The following is a 20136-nucleotide window of genomic DNA, read 5'->3' on the forward strand; positions in this document are numbered from 1 at the left end:
ATATAAATATCCAGTAATATTTTTACTTTTCATTTTTTAATACAAAAACACAGTGGACCACCTCGACCTCTGGGCTTAGCAAGTTGATAAACAACAGCAGCTCTTTAATGTATTAAATCACATTAAATATTTGTTTTAATCATGTACCGTATTTTCTGCACTATAAGGCACACCTTCAATGAATGGCCTATTCTAAAACTTTTTCATATATAAGGCGCATAGAATAGACGCTACAGTAGAGGCTCTGGTTACGTTATGCGTCCATTAGATCAGTGCTTCTCAATTCCAGTTCTCAGGCCCCTCTGCTCTGCATGTTTTAGATGTGCCCCTATTTCAGAACAGCTGATCAAATGATTGCATTACCTGTTCAGCAGGCATCAAGTACTGCAGAAGCCTGTTAATCACTCATAGATTCAATCCAGGTGTGTGGCAGCAGGGAAACACCGAAAACATGCAGGGCAGGGGGGCCTAGGGACCGGAATTGAGAAGCACTGCATTAGATGGAGCTGCGCTAAAAGGAATGTCAACAAAACAGTCAGATAGGTCAGTCAAACTTTATTACTATAATAGATTACAAACCAGCGTTCTGACACCTCGCTGCTGCTTTATTCTCATGCTCTACTGCGTTACCGACCGCCTTGAGTTTAAACTCTGCGTCGTAAGCATGTCTCTTAAAAGGAGCTATTTGGGGTCTTTACACAAACAAACAAATGGAAATGAAATGGTATGCTTCGCGCAGTCGTATATCCCAGCATGCACCGCGTGCTTCTTCTTCTATGGGGGAAAAAGAAGTCGGCGGCTGCTTACCGTAGTTGCGAGACCTGTTGTGGCTCAATATTGGTCCATATATAAGGCGCACCGGATTAAAAGGCACACTGTCAGCTTTTGAGAGAAATGGAAGGTTTTTAGGTGAGTCTTATAGTGCGGAAAATACGGTAATTTTCTTATCCAAAGTGCATTTATGGATTTGAATAATTAATATCACCACAGTGCTATTGTTTCAGTCACTTTTACTACTAAAATGACATTCTTCATCGACATAAATTAGTATTGTTTTTTTGCCCGAGCAAAAGGTTTTAGTTGGTGTTGGACGGTGGGCTGTCAGGAATGGGTGAGGACCACTGGCCAAAAGATTACATACCCTCATCTTACGTCGGAGTTTTCCTATAGACTGTGAACAGTTCAAAATGTCGATAGCCTTAAGATTTTTTCTTCATCAAAATCTTTCACATCAAAGAATAGTCTTGTTAGTTTGGGTATGGGTGTTCAGCAAAGGAGTAGCATTTCTCAATGGCTGCACACCACTTGTGACAGATCACGTTGAAAATCATCAGATGTTGGTCCATTTTAATCCTTTTCTCTGTCTGTTAGGTATGCAAGGTCTTTTTCAGTGTGTCGTTGTGTAAGAGGAGGTTGTATGTCCTTGTTTTTCCAGAAACAACCTGACAGTATTTGACATGGTGACCCTACAAGGCCATGGAGCCAAAGAGCTCCTGAAAGTCGGGGGTAAACTTCCTGGTCCAGGAGTGTCTTTACGCTTCAATGTTCCTCAGTCTACTCTGATGGAGTGTCGTGACGGTGAGAGCATTGTTTCTGCTGTGTTTTACAACATGACATGTTGCCGTTTCTAGCTTTGACTAAGTTACAAATGCTACAAAAGATTAATAGAGTATGTCTGTTCCAGGTCTGCGCATCAGTAAGCCTCTATTTGCTATCAGGAAGAGTTTTAAGGTGGAGAATGCAGGAGAGCTTCCTCTGACAGTCATGTCCATGAACATCAATGGTTATGCGTGTCAGGGGTATGGCTTTGAGGTGCTGCAGTGTCGCTCCTTCAGGCTGGACCACAACACTTCCTCTGAGATCACAATTGCGTAAGAGCTACTAAACGTCATTTGTTAATTTTATTTCCTCATTTAAAATTTTTCCTTTTGCTGCTGATTCTCTTGCACCTCTCACATCTTTCCTATAAATTCTTTTGATTTTATAGGTTTACACCAGACTTCACATCCTCCTGGGTGATTCGGGACCTCACCTTGGTGACATCACGTGGTAGCACTTTTCCTTTCACCCTTAACGTGACTCTGCCCCACCACATGCTGCCACTCTGTGCCCAAGTGGTACCAGGCCCCAGCTGGGAAGAAACCTTTTGGGTTATCACTCTCATCTTCACATGGTTAGTCACTGTTATCCAAACAGTGGGGAAGAGGTGTAGTTGGACCCACATATCGATCCTGATTAAGGCATTTTTTAAATGGTAAATGGCCTGTATTTGTATAGAGCTTTGTCAAACCCAGAGGATCTCAAACTCCTTCCCACTTCATGCAGTCAGTCACCTGCCAATTGAGGGACAAACTCCTGTCACCATCATCATCCCTCAACTTTTAAATGACCAGCATCGAAGTCCCTGACTAAACTGGAGCTTCAGATACTTTTGTTGCTCTGCTGTATATGTTACTCCATGTTAGGTGTGCATATTTATTAAGTCACTCTGTGTTTCTGCACAGCTTGCAGAACTCCATTCTAAGTTGAGCACATTATTTTGCTCATCTAAATAACCTATTTTTTCCATCAATATAAATGTTTTTCACTCTTTAAAGTTTAGTTCACTTCAGCTTCTGCATAGAGAGCCTTCTGTCAACAAAATAAAATGCTCTGATTTGCAGCAGTAACATATTTTACTGACAAAAATTACTCTATATAACCTAAATAAACTCACCGCAAACTGTAAGGACACGTGGTGGGGACCCGGAAATTCAACCACACACAGGAGTTAGGAAGGAAAAAACAAGTTTAATAAAATGTTCAGATACTGGTTGCTGTTCAGGATGTGGTCATCAAACACAGCACTGAGAAGAGAGGGGAGAAGACTGGTGATGCACTGATAAAGGAAGGGTAACTTAGAAATGTTCAGCTTTACTGACCTGTAGTGCAGTGGACGGGTGGAGCAGTGAACCAAGGTGAACCAAGGTTCACAAGGAGATCCAGAGGGTAACACCCAGGGACTAAGACGATGATCAGGCAGGGGTCATACACAGGAAGGCAGAGAGAGCAAACTTAGCTTGAGGGAAAGGCAATACTCGGTGGTCGTGAGGCAAAGCTTGGGTCAGGGCCCAGAAATCCAGAACAGTCGAGATCCGAGAAGGGCTTGGCAGGGGGGGTCTATCCATGGACATAAAAGGGTCGAAGAATCACTGAAGGCATAAAAGGTAATGCTGGATCTCTACTGGCTCGTGGCTGTCGATAATCTGGCAAGGAGGTAGAAACTGAGAGGTGTTTAAGTAGGGCAGGGACCAGGTGGAACAGGAAAGCAATCAGGCGTGGGAGGTGAACTGAATGAGTGATTAAGCACAGCATGGACAGGACAGAACATGAATCATGACAGCAAACTGGACCAAACATTGGAAGGATTTTGCTTAAGCAGAGTTTATTTTTCATGCTTTGAAAGTGAGAGGAGAGAAGCCTTCCTTCGGGATCAAAATACTTGCCTAACACTGATTATTTCATTAGCATTATCTCTGGAACAAAATTATAAATATTTCCAAGTCATATAAATACGTTAGTTATTCTAATGATTAAAGCCTGTGTGATGTGTCCCAGATATGCACACAGAGTAATGCTGCTTTTCTTCACTTTCAATGTTCTGTGATGTTGTAGTTAAGTTAATTTTTTTAATTGGAAACAACTGAATCATAAATGCTAATAATTTCATCAATTCAAGCATTCTCCATCCACAAAAGGTCATCAGATAGTTCCTGTTAAATGAACTACCTCCCAGAAAGAGCCTTTTTTTGGACTAAATTTCTTCTCAGATTTTGTTTCTAATTGCAGTAAATGATGTGGAAAATGTAGGTTGGTAACTAATGGGCCTAGTTAACTAGTCTGGTTCCTGTAAAAGTTTGCTGCAGTCAAAAAGAGAGACTACTACAGCTGCTACACCTTCCAGTCTGTGTCCACCAGAGCCCAGTCCTAACATGGTGGACCCAATTGTTCAGGGTAAAGGGTCAGGTTTAGACGTAATCTGTGAAATATATTTTGGTTAAGCATAGGGTAAGGAGCAGACTAGTAAATGGTTTGTGTTGGGGGAATATCTGGGTCAGGTATTGAATGTAGTTAGTAAAATAAATGGAATTAAATACAAAGTTCTTCTAATAAGGGTAGAAATACAAACCTGTGTCCTACTCTGCTCACTGTACTCAAATATTCCTAGATAGGTGTTCACATGAGAGAGCAGGTGCAACACTGCCCATCAAATTTTACAGCATCCAGAGCAAAGCTACGTTTGAAGCATTAGCCTAGGGTATGAAAACAGACTACAGCTGTAGTGTCAAGTTCAGCCAGAGATCTTTAGACACAAATCATGAAGGTGTTCCAGTTTAGTCATTTTAATGTAGGCAGTGTATCTTAAAGATACTAGTATTGATTTTATCAGACTGTCAGCAGATACTTGATCACACATTCCTCTGATTAGTATGGCAGTGGGAGGATTTTGATCAGGATGGCTTGCATAAATATTGTTTTACTAGGAGGAGGAAGGAGTGAATATTTGCTGAGTCTCTGTTTTTGCAGCTTCTCCTTGGTGGGCGTGTGTTTGATGGCCTTCCATCAGGCTCAGTACATCCTCAGAGAGTTCTCTACCCCGAGCATCCGGAGCAACCACAACTCCGTCCTGTCCCAGGAGAACAGCTCTGTCAATAACATCACCTCCAACGGCGTCAAGTATGTCCAGTCAAATACATTGGTTTTATGCTCTAAGGTTTGGACTGAAATGCTACAAATAGCTGTCATCTTTGTATGTGTGTGTGTAGTAAATCCAAAGGCAGCTGTAAGACCTACATAGACACCTGTCACACATCTGATAAAGGAAAGGGCCGGGGCTCTTCAGCTGTGGCCACCAGCCCGACCCCGCGGTCTCAGTCCTCAAAGAAAGGCTCAACCACTACCTTCCAACCACAGAAGAAGCATAAAGTGTCGCTTTATTACACCAAACATAAGCCCAGCTCAGCCGCTGCTTCTGCTGCTGCCATGGATGAAGAACACGAGGACCTGACGCCAGACAGCCTCACCCCGGACTCCTGCAACAACAACCACCCAGCATTCATCAGCGAGCCAGAGAAAAAGATGTCCGCCAACTTTCCAGAGAACTTCCAGGGTGACATGGAGCACAGTATGTCAGCAGCAGTTATGTTTCCTGTGGAAATAGCTGCTAGGTTCCCTGAGGACGTCACACTGGCTCCAGGACCCAAACCTGGTTTGTTACTCTGCAGCCCGGTGGAGAGGAGCTGCAGCGAGCGCTACACAGAAAAGATCAACTCTGAGAAAGGGGACATTTCTGAGTTGGAGGTAAGGTTGCATAGGCCCAAGTATGAACCATCTGTTACAGATGCAGCAACATCTGTTGTACCATCTAGAATCTATGCCTCTGCTTCAGGCATCATTTCCAGATGCTTTGAGAATTCATTAGCTCATTTAAAATGTCTTTTTACAAATCCAGTTTGGAGAAGAAGCTAAAGAGCAGAAAAAGAAGGCTCTGAATCCAGAGAGTGGAACAGCAGTGGGAAACAATAAGGGAAAGAGGAATCGCAGGATAACGGAAAATGTCTCCAGGTACAACACACATTTTCTTTAGAATGAGAAGAACTGAAATTCACAACAATTCTGCCTAGTTTGGTAGGTAACTTGAAGATATTTTTAATGTAGCATTTTTCTGAAATTTTACTAATGCAGTATTTCTCAACCTTTTTTGGGCAAGCCCCATTCCCCCCTATTCATTGTCCAGGTTGCTTACCACCAAATAAGATGCAGACTACTTGCATTGAATAATATTTTATGATTAATATTACTATCTTTATTGTTGCCGTCTTGATTTGTATTGTTTCTGTATTTATCATCAAAAATCCTTAAAAGCTCCTATGTTGCGGACCTGTCAGGGAGCGTATCAATGGGAAAAGGCAGACTGACGTAAACCTGTTACAAGAACAAAAAAATCCCAGTAAACTGATGAGTGAGATTTAAAAGCATTGGTATCACCACTGCATACCAGAGCACTTACAGCACCAATGTTAACTCTATAAAATGAACGCCCTCTATCGTGGACGCCCTAATAGTCATCCCAAAAAATTACTTTTTTGTCATTGTAATGACTTCCACTCATGAAAGGATTATTTAAAAACTAATCAGGTAAATTTTTCTGAGGGATACACAGTGACGGTATTGTGATTTTGGTATTTACATGTCTATATAATTCCGATATTCCGTTGTCCTTTCATGGAAGCATGCAGCATTCAGACAGAAATTAAAACACTTTTCAATATAAGTTGCTACTTTGACATGTTCATAGCACTGCCAAAATATATAAAAACCCTCAACAGGACATAAAATATTTGAAATCCAGACACCTAACCCCTGACAAGCGAATCAGAGCAAGGTCACTAACTGGTGTAAAGCTGAACTGATGCAGTGAAGCTAAGAGTAGCAGGAACGCAGAGGTGTTTGAGAGTAAACTTCAGGGTAAACTTCATTTTCATTGTTATTTGTGGGGTTCGTTACATTCCTTTGTGGCATATGTCATGGTGTCAAACGTACGGCCCGCAGGCCGGAACCGGCCCGGTGAATAAATGCATTATCATTATTCAACAATGATTATTGAAAAAAACATGTACTTTGTTTAATTTAAAATTTGCAGTTTTTATATTGTCCACAAGGGGCGCTGTGTTTTATTCAGAGCAGACAACATGATGTAACACTGATGAAACCAGCAGCAGATGGCAGCACTGAGCTTCAGGTCCTGTAAACGGCTTCGATTCTATTTCTTTACCATCTTTTTACTTTGGTCCTGCCAACCTCATCAACTAAATGTCTTTGTCAAAAAAGCGAAAGGTAGACACAGAGTGTCGAATTTTTCAAGAAAAATCGACTTCTTATTTGTTCACGGAGGTGAATGGAAACCCTGTGTGCCTGCAGCAGGGTTCTGTGCTTAAGGAATACAATATTCGGCGCCACTATGAAACTCAGTATGGCGAAAAATACAAGCACTTACAAGGAGAACTGAGAAAACAGAAGATAAACGAAATGTTGACGGGTCTGAGGAAACAGCAATCTGTTTTCACCCGGAGTCGAGAGGCCAGTGATGCTGCGGTGAAAGCCAGTTACCTAATTGCTAGCAAATAGCGTTAGCATCAAAGCCTTATTGTGAGGGAGAGTTCGTCAAGAACTGCATGCTAAAGGCTGCCGAAATTGTGTGTCCCGACAAGCTTTTGCCAATATTGGCTTGACTAGAAATACCGTGGCAGACAGGATTTCGGAACTATCTGCAGATTTGGACCACCAACTCAAACGCAAAACGGAGTCATTTCTCGCATTTTCTGTTGTAATTGATGAGAGTACTGATATTGCGGACTTCTCTCAATTGGCCATATTCGTTCGTGGAGTTGACGAGACGTTCACTGTCACAGAGGAGTTTCTCGAGTTGGTGCCCATGACCGACACCACAACACCTGAAGAAATTTTCCGCTCCGTTGTTGGAGCGATGGACAGAGTCGAGGTGGACTGGTCCCGTGCCGTAAGCCTGGCTACTGATGGTAGTGATGGCCAAATGAAGCCTCATGAAGCAATGAAGCTTCCCGGCCCATTGCTTTGCCCAAAAGTTCATTACTCGATGCTTCATTCATTTCTCACTAGTGACACCTGCTGGTGAAACTGTGGCAGCCTTGTCACTCAGACAGACATATTTAAAAACAATTAGTAAATGCAATATTGTCACAAAGTTTTTGTCAAACTCACGTTTAGTAACAGGAGAGTCAATTAAATCCTATTTAACTAATCTTTTTTAGTTATTAAAATTATTTGTTGCCAATCCTAATGGCTGTTTTCTTCTGTCATTGACTGATTTAACAGTAGACATTTGTTTTGGTGTATTCGGAGTGCAGTGCTTGTTGGGGAGACAGTTTTCTTCGAGTTTTGATTTGCCGCCTGAAAAACTTTCTATTGGCTCTCTGATCTGATCCCTTATATTTTTACTCATAAGCCAGAATTTTACTCGTCCAGCAGCTTCAAGTCTGTTTCTGCTGTGCAAGACTGATATATTTTTCAGCTCATCACGCTTTTATTTTGAAAATCAACACGCGAAATGAAGCAGTCACATGACCCATGCAATGTGAGACCTCATTTGTTGCCGGTCACGTGGTTTTAAGCAAGACGACACAAACCTCGAAGCGGGGCTTCATCGGACACGCCCCCTTATTACTCTGTACAAGCCTCGAAGCCTGGCTTCAGGTAGCACATCACTACCTGATGGTGCGCCGTCAATGATTGGGAAAAAGACAGGTGTTCTAACAAAGTTCAGAGAGAAAGAGCAAGCTACAAATAAAGGGGGAGAGTTTTGGACATTGTATTTTGCATCAGGAGGCATTATGCTGCAAGTTGTTAAAATGGATCACGTCATGGAGGTGATTGTCCGAACTGTTAATTTCATCCGAGCCAGAGCTCTCTATCATCGTCAGTTTGACAGCCTTCTCGGTGAATGCAATGATGACAATGATCACTAACCCTACCCAACATTGCCCATGAAGCCAGACAATTTGTTCAAATTGATTCCCAGATGTGGAAAATTGATTTTAAATCGTTTATTCATTTTTATCTCTTTGACGTGTTCTGTCCTGCAGGACCGTGTTTTTAAGTTCTAAAAACTGTGGATAAATGTTTTGCAACATTGTACAAACACAGTGATCAGTTCTTATGCATAATGCACTTAAATAAATGTTTAACTGAGTAGAAGTATTGTTGAAATTGCATACTTTTCTTAAAAACTCTGAGGTTTTTCATAATATATTTTGTAAAAGTGAAATTCATTTAATATAAAAATCAACAACAAGCCCACTTTTATTAGTTCTATTTAATCTTGCAATGAGTTTACTTGTGTGGCCCCCTTGAGATCAGATTAAGCTGTATGCGGCCCCTAAACCAAAATGAGTTTGACACCCCTGCAATAGGGGGTCCTTGTGCTGCATAAGCAGCATGGTGGTCAAGAGTGAATGGTATGTTTTGCTGCTGCATTTGCTGATTGTCCATATTCATGTTGAGATGTGGAAACAACATTAATGTTTATAAAACATTTCATGCAAAGAATACAGAAATGAGTAGGGGTGGAGTTGGAGCAAAATTGCTACGCTGTTGATGAACCCGGTAACTTTTCATCTGTTCTTCATTAACGTGACATAAACAGATTCTAATGATTTTCATTCAGTCAGGACGTTACACTGACACTAGAGCCACATGCACTGCAGGTAGATTGTAGTAAAGCATTGATTAATGCCTGGTTTTAAAATGAGTTAACTGAACTTGTAACCATTATTTTGTGCCCATTGTTGGACACCACACTGCACGATGGAACCGTTATGCCTAGGATTTCTGTCGGCTAATGTGTGATCTCTCAGGTTTTGAAAATGGGCCGACAGCTCTAAGATGGTGTAGTGTGAACTGGACATTACACTGAGGAAATGAGGAAGGGAGGGTCAGTGGAGAGCAGTGGAGTTGAACCTTTTTTCATTCAGTGTCATCAACAGAAAGAGAAAAAGGCTGGAAGAGACGATAATGGAGATAATTAAAATGACGTTGATAGTTTTAATTTATCGTACGATTAATTGATTTATTGTTTATCAAGAAAGGCCTATAAGTCAGACTTTAAGCTTTCTCTAGATGCTCTTATGAGCCCTTTCAATTGTTCTTAAAGAATTAAAAGTTTTCTCTTTTTTTATTAATTTTTGGTAGGCTATCATTTTTTCTGTTAACATCGGAGGGCACTCTGATCGCCTTGGTAACAATAATTTAGTTACAAGATTCATATTAAATTTCGCCAACTGTTTCTCTCTGCATTCAAGGTCCTTTAATTCTTGCCTTGACATACTCTCTGTGTCTCTGTTTCATTAAGTCTTTCATGTAATTCATTTCCGTTTGATGTAAGGGCATCTTCTTAGTGAGTGCACTAAGCCGTTCCGTTTGTCTCAGTAACGTTTCATTAACAGTTTTGTCTGTTCCTTGTTCCTTTTCACTTTGTTTTTCCATATTTTCCATTGTTAACAAAACATTACCGAACCGTTGCTGCAGCTCACTGCTCCGTGCCGTTGCCTTGCCAATACTTGAGATCACTCTTCTCCTGGAGGTAAAGCTCCTACTGTATCAGACCCCCGCCCCAAAAGAAGGATTTTGGCTTTATTAATGAACAGTGAGGTTTATTGAAGTAAACCCTGAGTTTCACCATAGGAACTGTAGCACAAACGCAAACACAAAAAGACAGTAAGCTATAAAACAATCTCTTACAACTGTAACGTTTGAAAACTGAAAATAACATTCACTACTAACAATATCAACTAATTCAAAAACTATATTGTATTTGATTACAATAAAGCAAATTCACAATTCCAACTGATCAATATTAGAAATATCCTCATTCACAAAATAAACATACCTTGTGCCTCTATCAAGGGGGCGCTAACAACAAGATACATTTTTAAAACACTGTTGCAACTTATCTTCCATTCCTTCTGTTGCCAAGTTGCCGCTGCACAACATAAACAGCAGAAGCTCTCTCATTAAAATATAAGCATCAAATCAAAAACTGGAAGTCAACCATATACTACACAAAATAAGATAAAATAAAGGCAACAAGCACCAATAAAGGGAATAGAACAAATAAGGAGGTTAACCGAGGGTTGTTTACATACTGTTAACATTTACTTGAGCTACTTTTTGGGAAAAAAGGTACTTACACGAGTAGTTTTACTGCACTGTGCTTTTTTTCTTGTACTTGAGTAATATTATTGCTACTCTTACTTGAGTAGATTGATTTTGCATTGAAAGAACTAAACTTCAGGGATTAGAAACATTAGATTCTTAGATTTCTGAGCCAACGATGCAAATTTGAGCGTAATAACTCAACATTTTATACATGTCACTGTTTACATTCTTATTATTTATTTTGTATTAATATATAGTTATTTTTATTTGAAAGGATACATGAAGGTTTACTTATGTATTTATACTAAGGTAAAAGCTTTTTTTACTCTGCACCTCCAAAATAAGCCAATGACCCCAGCCCCCTGCTAAACTGCTCTGGAGACGGGGCTGATGCATGGCATTGGCGCTTCTTTGGTTTCCAAATAGTTTCATGAAAAGTGCTGTGCGAATAATTTAGATTGATTCGAAAAAGAGGTCTTGTGAAAACCAAACCTAAAAAAAAACCGTTTTGTTTTTCTTCTTTTCACTGTAGTCCTCCTGAGCACAATGTCATAACTGTACCAGAAAGGGAGAAAGAACCTGATGGGAAAACGAGGGATCACAATATGAGCGAAAACAGTACCAGGAACCGTGGCTACAGCGGCTTAAAGTCAGAAGTGTTGAAACCAGAAAATCCCCTCAAACAGAACAGTGGGTATCCATGTGATGCTCTGAACCGCAAAATAAGAACACCACTTACTGTTCTGTTTCTGACAGGTGTGTGTCCAAGTCGAAGTCGCAGAAGGTGTGGAGCAATAGAGCGCCGCGCAGGGGGGTTGTCAGAGTCTGGCTCAGACTCTGGCAGTTCGTCAGGAAGCGTGAGGGCCAGCAGGGGGAGCTGGGGCAGCTGGAGCAGTGCAAGCAGCATGGAGGGAGACAAGGACCACGGTGCTCGAACACACGCCTGCACTACCTCATATAGAAAAAGTAAATACACAAGCATTCATAACTTCTTCCTTAGTGTGACTATATCTGTTAGAAGCAGTAATAAAAACATCAAAAGCCAAGGATTTTAATATAGTAATGTCATTTTTCTTGTCAGGAGATTTGATGCAGAACTACCCTACAGAAACAGACTGCTATCAGAGCATGAATAACAACTACAAGGCCTCAAGGTATTTCACCAAGTAAACACATTTTAGTAGAAACACTGCCTGCTGAAAATGGAGATTTCAAAGAGGCAACAAGAGTGTGTAAAATTGTAGGGCTTAAATTTGTAATTGGTACTATTGGATGGTAGGGAGGTGCATCTATCACTGGATGAAGCATGGCTCACTGCTTTCAGCAAATGTCGATTTAAGGTCAAAAGTGATAAAACTATGAACATCTGCGGTAGGTAACGTTGAAAAATTTAGGAACGTTCTTCATTCAAGCTGAGTTGAATGTGCGTCAGATACGATTGCATTAAAAAAAGTCAGTAGCTGTGTTTCCCTCACCAACATCTGCAAGTCTGTATCAACATTCCGCTAATGTTCAAAATACATAAACTATTGCCATGTTTCCATTAAATGAGAAATTAAATTAAAATCACATGTGAATCAATTTGTTCATGCGATAAATCATTAAAAAAACATACCATGATCCTCCAACTACTTCTTGTTATCTTCTTTGTAGTTTGCGCCAGTGGCAACATCCAGTTGTCGATCATGTGATTCATGGAAAAACGTGTTTTTGTGTAATTAACCAATTTCAATACGGCTGAATAACTACCTCTTTCTAGTGCCGAAGTTTTTTTTAAATATAAAAACAAGGAATTCTTTTTAAAATATGTGTTTCCATGAAGCAAATTTTATTTCAAAAAGTCAAATTGCACAATTATATAGTTAATGGAAACGGAACTAGTGTCTAGATGAATGATAATTTCTTAAGTCTTAAATTTGTGCCTTTTTGCATTTTTGGCATATCTTTTAGCTGCATCTATTTGTTCCATGATTTGTCTCTCTGGTTGAGAAATTAGAGTTATATTGCACTGTGACAAAGATCTCTTGTCTTTTTCTTTTGCATAAAGAGGAGGCCAAGCTATGTCAGACTTTCTTTTTATTTTATTTTCCCTCCCTATTTCTGATAAGGTTATTTTCTTTCTAAGAGAAATGGAAGCTGTGTTTTTATTAGTTTTTTGTTGTACAACTTTAAACATGTGAAACGTGTATTTGGATTTCCAAATACAGCGGAGCGAAATAAATACCATAAACATTTAATGGAGAACAGTTTGAAGCTGCCTAACAACAAATATATTAAGAAGATGCCATTTAATTACCTGCTTCCACTAAATAATGTCTTTTTTTCCATAAACAGCTTGTACAACAAAGTGATTTGCCAAAGCTCAGACCCTGCTCCCTCAAGCTTTGTCCCAAGTTTTGCTGATGTGGCTGCAAGAATGGACAGGAATATAGGTAAAGACAGAACCACTAAGTGGACACTTTGGCTTCTAATAACTGGGATTGAAACACATGAGACATTTTCTTTAATCACTGATGGAAGTTTTTATGTTGCAGCTGGTCATTATGTGCCTGAAGATACATGGTCAGCTCCATCCATCCCTCTAACCAATGAGTTCAGATACAACACAACCGAAGCTCTGCCCTACATACCTCAGCCAGTCGTCACCGCATCGTACAACGGGTAGGACAAGGAGAACATCAGGGCTGCATAAACTACTTTTATCCTTAAATAATGTAATAATACAGCACCTTGCAACAGCATTCATACTCAATAGACTCTTTCACATTTTGCTAAACGCCAACATATTGTTTTGCAAGCAGGTGTGTGTTTAAGCTTTATTTTTCATTGAAGAAAAAAATAATAATTTTATGACCTCACTATTTCATACCTGTCTTTAGCAGTCTGTTTCAAAAAAATGTTTGTTTCAATACTCCTTTCTTTAACCTATTGATTAATTTACAACCATATTTATTTGAAGGGCAGTTGTGTTTATAGAGTTTGCTTGTTGGGTTGTATTTTGGATATTTAAAATGTCTTCCAGTTCCAGTGTGGAGTGTTCAGCACAAAATTAAAGTTTATTACTTCTTGAGAGAGGGAACTTGCATTATCAATATGCAAGTAAATCTTTAGTTATTTGAAAATGATCTGTAAAGAACAATATTATCATTTACCATAATCATTTTTGGGACAATTTTTCATACAGCAAAATATGTTATTGTGACTGGCATATTAATGGATGAGTTGAACAAGTTTTTAGTTACTGATGTAAAAAGTTTGGTTGTGTTTTCTGAATAATGTGCTTTGTGTATTAACACAGTGATTACAATTTTATGTAAATATTAAAATGACTTCAATGTTTGCTTATTTTGCAGCTTCACGTGGAGCAGTACCCACAGTCATTGCAACAGTCCCTGCAGCTACACTGGTATCAGCTCCTAATATCTGAATTCCAGTCATTCATCCCCCTGTTTAACTTCCTTAAGTATTTTCAAGCTACTTAAATATGTTTTTTATGGGTTTGATCTTCAGCATGTTTATTTGAAACATTTTCCAGGTAATGGACCTTTTCAGAGTGGTTTCCCCCGTCAGGGGGGGCAGAACATCAATGGCAGTCAGAGCAGCTGGAGTAATGAGCAGCCTCAGGAATCTCCTTCCACCTGGAACTCAGCAGCATGTGTGGGCAGCAAGGTGACATCTTGTATTACCCAACTGTACATTTGTGTCTTCTGTAATAAAATAAATATTCCCTGCAAATTAAATTGTGATGCCCCAAATCCTGTTGAGACCAAAGAATCACTCACGTTCACAATTGGACAAGTTAATAACGCTGTACAATAAATCACATTTCCATCTTGACTCAAAACAATTATAGCTGTACAGGTCAGTTGTCCAGATTTCAGATTCAGAAAGTTTTTCCAGCTCTGATCAGGTCAATTTCAAAATTGACCAAGATATGTATGGTTTTGGTTTTTTCTTTCTTTCTATATTTACATTGTCCTAACAGTAGTAAAAACCTCTGCATTAGTTTTGAAATAAGGAGCACTCTGCCTCTTCCTGTGCATGAAAACATGTCTTTTAACCATTCTGACAAAACAGAGTCACTATCTTAAAGGAAGCAGTTCCGTTGTTTCATGATACAAACATGTACTTAAAATCTATAGAAAAGCTTTAGTTTTAGTTTGTAAAGTGGGCACAAAGGATTTAAACTCAGACGTTTTGGTAAAATCTGAAATTTTTGCATAAAAAATGTGTTGAAAACCTGGGAAAATATTTGCACTTTTATTTTATTTTACTAGATCTAGGGCTTGTAAAATAAAAAAAGTCTATATAGCTAAATTTAGATGATACCACTTTTATATACTTCTGTCAAACGTTCATCACTCCTACGCCCGTCACAGTAATCAGTAAATCAATTAATGGAATGATAAATTGAAACAAACTCATTCATTTTTATTGACATGATTTATCTTTTCTGTTTTTTTTTCTCTTTCCACCAAAAACTGGATCATAAAAGTCTTTAGTTTGGTGCTTTGGTCTTTACTAGCCATTTTTGAAGGACAATTTTGTTTACAAAGACTTCAAAATGAACTTTATTTGATTTGTTTATTTATTTTGGATATTTAAAATGTCTTCTAGTTCTAGTGTTAAATGTTCATTAGAATTTAAGGTTAACTTTTAGAACGTTTTCTTGCAATGATCTCAAAACAACATCGTTTATGGCAATAACTTCTGGAGCAAAATTTATTGTGACAGGTCTAAATTTACTCCACAATAACTTTTCTTCTGTAAACAAATATTTTAGAATAAAGATACAATGGCCGTTGTAGATAGGAAAAGAAGGAGCACACTTGTGGCAAAAAATCTCAGAATATTTCTAGAAAAAATGTTTGAACTTTCTGGGCTTAAAGTTGAAAGTCTACTTGGAAAAACTCACATTTTCAACTTCTCAGAAAAAAACTGAAATTTTGAGATTAATCTCAGACACTTCCAAGAAAAAACACAGAAATTTCTGAGGTTAATCTCAAATTTTCAGGGTTTTTTTTGTGTGGAAATTTACTTTTCTTTTTTTGTCTATCTACCATGGCCCTATTATGCCATTGTATAATGGAGAATGGTGCACACATTGAGCTAATCACACAAAGCTAATCAGCTTTAAGTAAAACCAAAAGTCTAACGTCTTGCCTTTTCTCCTTCACAGCCATATTTCTCGGGGACCCGCAGCCTCTCTCCCATGTCTGGTCTGTTTGGCTCCATCTGGACCCCGCAGACCCACTTCCCACCTGAGCGATCAGTCCCAGTGTCCCCCATGTCTCCCATCACCCCCGTAACCCCTCCTCACTCCCCATTCTCCCGGGAGCCGGAGGGAACCTACCGGCCCATCCAGTACTCCAGCTTCAACCCGTTTGGGCCGCACATGAACCTGGACATATGGAACTCTTCATCCAACCGCAGCTCCAACTCCCAGCTCTCCAACGACTCCGGCTACTGTGGAGATGTCTGAATCCAAAAACCAGAACAGCAGACCTTAATACTTGCAAATGCCTAATATAAAAGAAAGGAAATAAAAATGAATGTTCTTTTATCAACAGTGGGGAAAATGTGAATATTACTTTTCTTTTATTTTCCAATTTTCAGATGTTAAATGTTGTGAGAGGTGAAGCATTTGTTGTATATTTTTCTAGATGTTTTGCAGTTTTGATCATAGAAAATAAAAGCAAGGTTTTGTACTTGAACAATGGTCTTTATTTCAGTTACCCCATATTTACTCTCCAACATGTACAGGCTCCCACAGAAAAGAACACTTCATTTCTAATGCTTTCCTTGTGCCAGGTTTCAGCCAAAACATAGAACAAACTCAGGGTTTGTTCAAACAATCCTGTTGCCGAGCAGGGAGGGTTGACGGAGTATGTTGCAGTAGTAAGTTGACTCCAGATAGCTGATACACAACTTTCTGAGATGGAAAACTCAGGATATGCACAGAACTTCAGAAATTTCACTTATTCTGCTTTCTGAAACAGGGCACTGGAGATAACTTCAGAATTGAACCAAAAAATAGAATGGGATGCAAAGAACTTGTACATTGTGTGCACTTTTCCACAGAGGAAAATGCTAGGGTGACCATATTTTCATTTGGGAAAACCAGGACACCTTGGTTTTCTGCACTTTTCTACAGAGGAAAAGTGCACATTTTTCTCTGCAAGACAGTTTGCAGAGATGGGTTGGAACTAGTAACATCAAGTCCAGGCATAACTTTATGAAGGACAGGGAGACATGTCCCATTATTTAGTATACCCTTTTATTATGTGTCTGCATCTATGTGCTCGGCAGGAGCTGCACCCCGTGTTCAAAGCAGCCAGTGCACGAGGTAAGTAAAAAGTTTTAATTTAAAAAATATATAACAATGGGGAGTAGGTTAGTTATGCTACTACTTAACTTTGACAACCTTGACATCAGTGACGTGCGGTCAGGGAAGGCAGGCATAATGGAAGAATAATATATAAGATAATTTATATTCCTATTTTCAACCTATGGTTTGTACTAATAAACTATTTTTCATATAAAAATAGTTTATTAGAAAAAAAGAATTTTGATTCTTTTTTTCTTCAAAATTGCAGAATTTTCTCAGTTTCCCATTGAAATGCTTGGAAGTGAAGCAGGTGAGGCAGCAGCGAGTTGAGCCTCACCTTGTATTGATCAACATCTCACTAAATGCACTGGCTGCTATTCTATGAGAGCATGCACAGGGTGACCAAACGTCCGTATTTCCCGGCACATGTCCGTATTTCACGTCCTGTCCTGGGCGTCCCGGGTTTTTTTTAGAAAGTGAGAAAATGTCCCGGTTTTTAAATTACCTTCATTGGACCATTAAATTTACAGGCACTAGGGCACTGCGCACGGCGCTGCGTGTGACGTAATCCCTGAGCCGCGTCAGTGCGGGCAGCCCTGTTCTTAATCAGAAGATAGATAGCGTGGCTGCCAGTACGCCAACAACATGCCAAAGCGCAAATGTATGTTTACCGACGATTTACAAAGGAGTTTCCCCGCTTTCAGACCGGGTTCGTTTTTGGTACATTTTGAGTTATTTTTGCGACACAAGCGGTATTTTTTGTTAATTAGCTCATTTGTTAATGAATTTTTTTCCAATAGCCTACAGAACAGACATTATTTCGTTCATTACTGAGGCTGAGTATCATGTGTTATTGGGAGATGAGAGTTATTGTTAACTTTTATTAAGTGAGGGATGTTTAGATGAGACATTATTTCTTTCATTGTGCTATTCATTCATTATTGGAATTGTTAAGCATTTTTTAATAAATACATTTTGAATAAAATTATCATTTGTTATTGGAGACTCCAATAACAAATGATAATTTTGTTATTGTCAACAGCAATAACAGTTATTGCTGTATTTTACTGAAAGTATTTTCAGTAAAATACTTTTACTGAAAAGCATTTTTAATGAACCAACTGTAAATATCATGTTATTATAGGATTGTAACATGATATTTATATTATGATATTTATATCAAGTGCACTCACTTGCATGTTAAGTGAGTGCACTTAACATGCACTCACTTATGTTAAGTGAGTGCATGCCACAGACATCTCTAAGCATGGGAACAGAGATTCCCCCACCGCCCCTCCAAGGTGTCCTGGTTTTCCCAAATGGTCACCCTAGCATGCTCTTCCTGTCTGTACATTGGCAATAAAATGGTTAAAAACATTTAGTATATGGACTTATTTTCTATAATTTACCTTATGTATATAAAGACAGAGATATAATAAACAACCTTATGACTAAATTTAATCGGTTGAGTGATTTATGACCCTAATAATTAATTGCTGACCGGATGCCCCACCTCCCCCCACCTAAAATAAATACTCCATCCCCCAAAATAAACATTCTCTTTGCAGGTGGCTCTCCCCTCCTTACTACACCATTTGTGTGTCCGTGTGTGCAGGGGCCAGTCATGAGGGGGAAAAAAATGCCCCTTTCTCTGCGTAAGAGTTAATGCATACCTCTAAAGAAACCTATAGTTTTACTGCATTATTTATGGTGACACGATTAGTCAGTGCTGACTATGAGTTTGTGATTTCCTTTATCTGTTCCGAAAACTGTCATTAAAATTTTAAACTCTTATAGATTTTTTTTCTGTAACACTTGCTAGTGTGACACATTTCAGTAAATGTTCCTCATTTGTACATGTACTTTTTAAGAAGATGTGATTGTCATTAAACAGGCCTAGGTGAGGTTACTCGTATTTAACTTTCAGCTTTCCCCAAAGTTGAAAGGTTTTTTTACACTGCACAATCACTCTCCTAGAGTTGCTCACAAGATGGGAAATTTTTTGTTACCTTTAACATGATCCACAAGTTTTGTCATTGATTTATACGCTGTATGATCCTTTTCCTTAACGATGCTTTCCTTCCATCCATGATATCACACTTGTCATAAGTGTGTTCACTACCAAAATGTAGTACACCTGTAGTTGTGGAATGTTCTATTATTAAAGCTTATAAATGATCAATGTGAATCATCAGTCTATATTAAAATATTTAATACAATTCATATTATTTATTTAGATTTGATGTTTTAGTGTGTGCACTTGCATTTCTATTGATTTATTGAAAGATGATCTGTGTAAATATTTATCAACATGAAAGGCCAGTCATGTTTTATATACTGTAGGTTTTTTTTTTTCTATTGCTCAAATTCAAATATATGCCAACAATTCAATCAGTGAATTTGTGGTTTTCTTAAATTTAACTACACAATGCAACTACACTTGTCTTTTGTATGATGCAGTAAGTGAATCTTTTGAGGCAATTTGTTTGCATAAATTTAAGTAAATACAACCTATTTTCCTGCTCCACATACTTAGCTAGCAATTTGCCAGTTAGTTCCCCAGTCTGAACCTCTGGGCAATGTCTTGATTCAGTCAGATCTTCTATCCTGTATCTCCTGAACTCCGATATTCTGCTACATCCACTCTGTGAATGTTTGGCTTGCTGGTCTTCAGCATGCTTTACTTCAGGTGCAAGTTAGGTGGGTTAAAGTAAGAGAAACCAGATACTGCAGTATCTTTATCAACATATACTGCAACATTATACTGCAGTATCTGGTTTCTCTTACTTTAACCTGCCCAACTTGCACCTGATTGGCATGTTAGCTTTTTGATTCCCTCCCATGTAATCATTCAATTCAAAATTTAAGTTTTGTTGTCAGGATTCTGAAAATTAAATATTTCTTAGTAAATTTCAATTATTTCTTTCATACAGTCTAAGCTCCCTGAAAAGGAGAACTTAACTTTCAGAGACATATGATTTTGATTGGTTTTAGTATGATGATATTTTACTTAATCTGACTGATATGATCTTCTTCAATGCATACTGATGCTTCAAATTGATCATTTAGAAGCTTAT

General features: G+C 38.8%; 1 protein-coding gene across 3 annotated transcripts in view; it reads left to right on the forward strand.

The window, feature by feature from the left end:
• The window catches only part of tmem131l (transmembrane 131 like), a 67948-nt gene extending 51503 nt beyond the window's left edge, over window positions 1–16445 (forward strand). For 2 of the 3 annotated variants that reach the window (XM_044114727.1, XM_044114729.1), the window contains 14 exons: window positions 1436–1578; window positions 1685–1871; window positions 1988–2173; window positions 4567–4716; window positions 4806–5340; window positions 5492–5604; window positions 11264–11421; window positions 11488–11697; window positions 11813–11885; window positions 13066–13163; window positions 13266–13392; window positions 14085–14137; window positions 14267–14400; window positions 15911–16445. In XM_044114727.1, coding sequence (XP_043970662.1) covers window positions 1436–1578; window positions 1685–1871; window positions 1988–2173; window positions 4567–4716; window positions 4806–5340; window positions 5492–5604; window positions 11264–11421; window positions 11488–11697; window positions 11813–11885; window positions 13066–13163; window positions 13266–13392; window positions 14085–14137; window positions 14267–14400; window positions 15911–16213 — 2470 coding nt within the window. In that variant the 3' untranslated portion in view covers window positions 16214–16445. The remainder of the gene's footprint in view (window positions 1–1435; window positions 1579–1684; window positions 1872–1987; window positions 2174–4566; window positions 4717–4805; window positions 5341–5491; window positions 5605–11263; window positions 11422–11487; window positions 11698–11812; window positions 11886–13065; window positions 13164–13265; window positions 13393–14084; window positions 14138–14266; window positions 14401–15910) is intronic. The other variant, XM_044114728.1, reaches the window with a different exon arrangement.
• Window positions 16446–20136: the final 3691 nt, after the last annotated feature.

Source organism: Gambusia affinis, linkage group LG04 (genome assembly GCF_019740435.1).
Source record: "Gambusia affinis linkage group LG04, SWU_Gaff_1.0, whole genome shotgun sequence".
NCBI lineage: Eukaryota > Metazoa > Chordata > Actinopteri > Cyprinodontiformes > Poeciliidae > Gambusia > Gambusia affinis.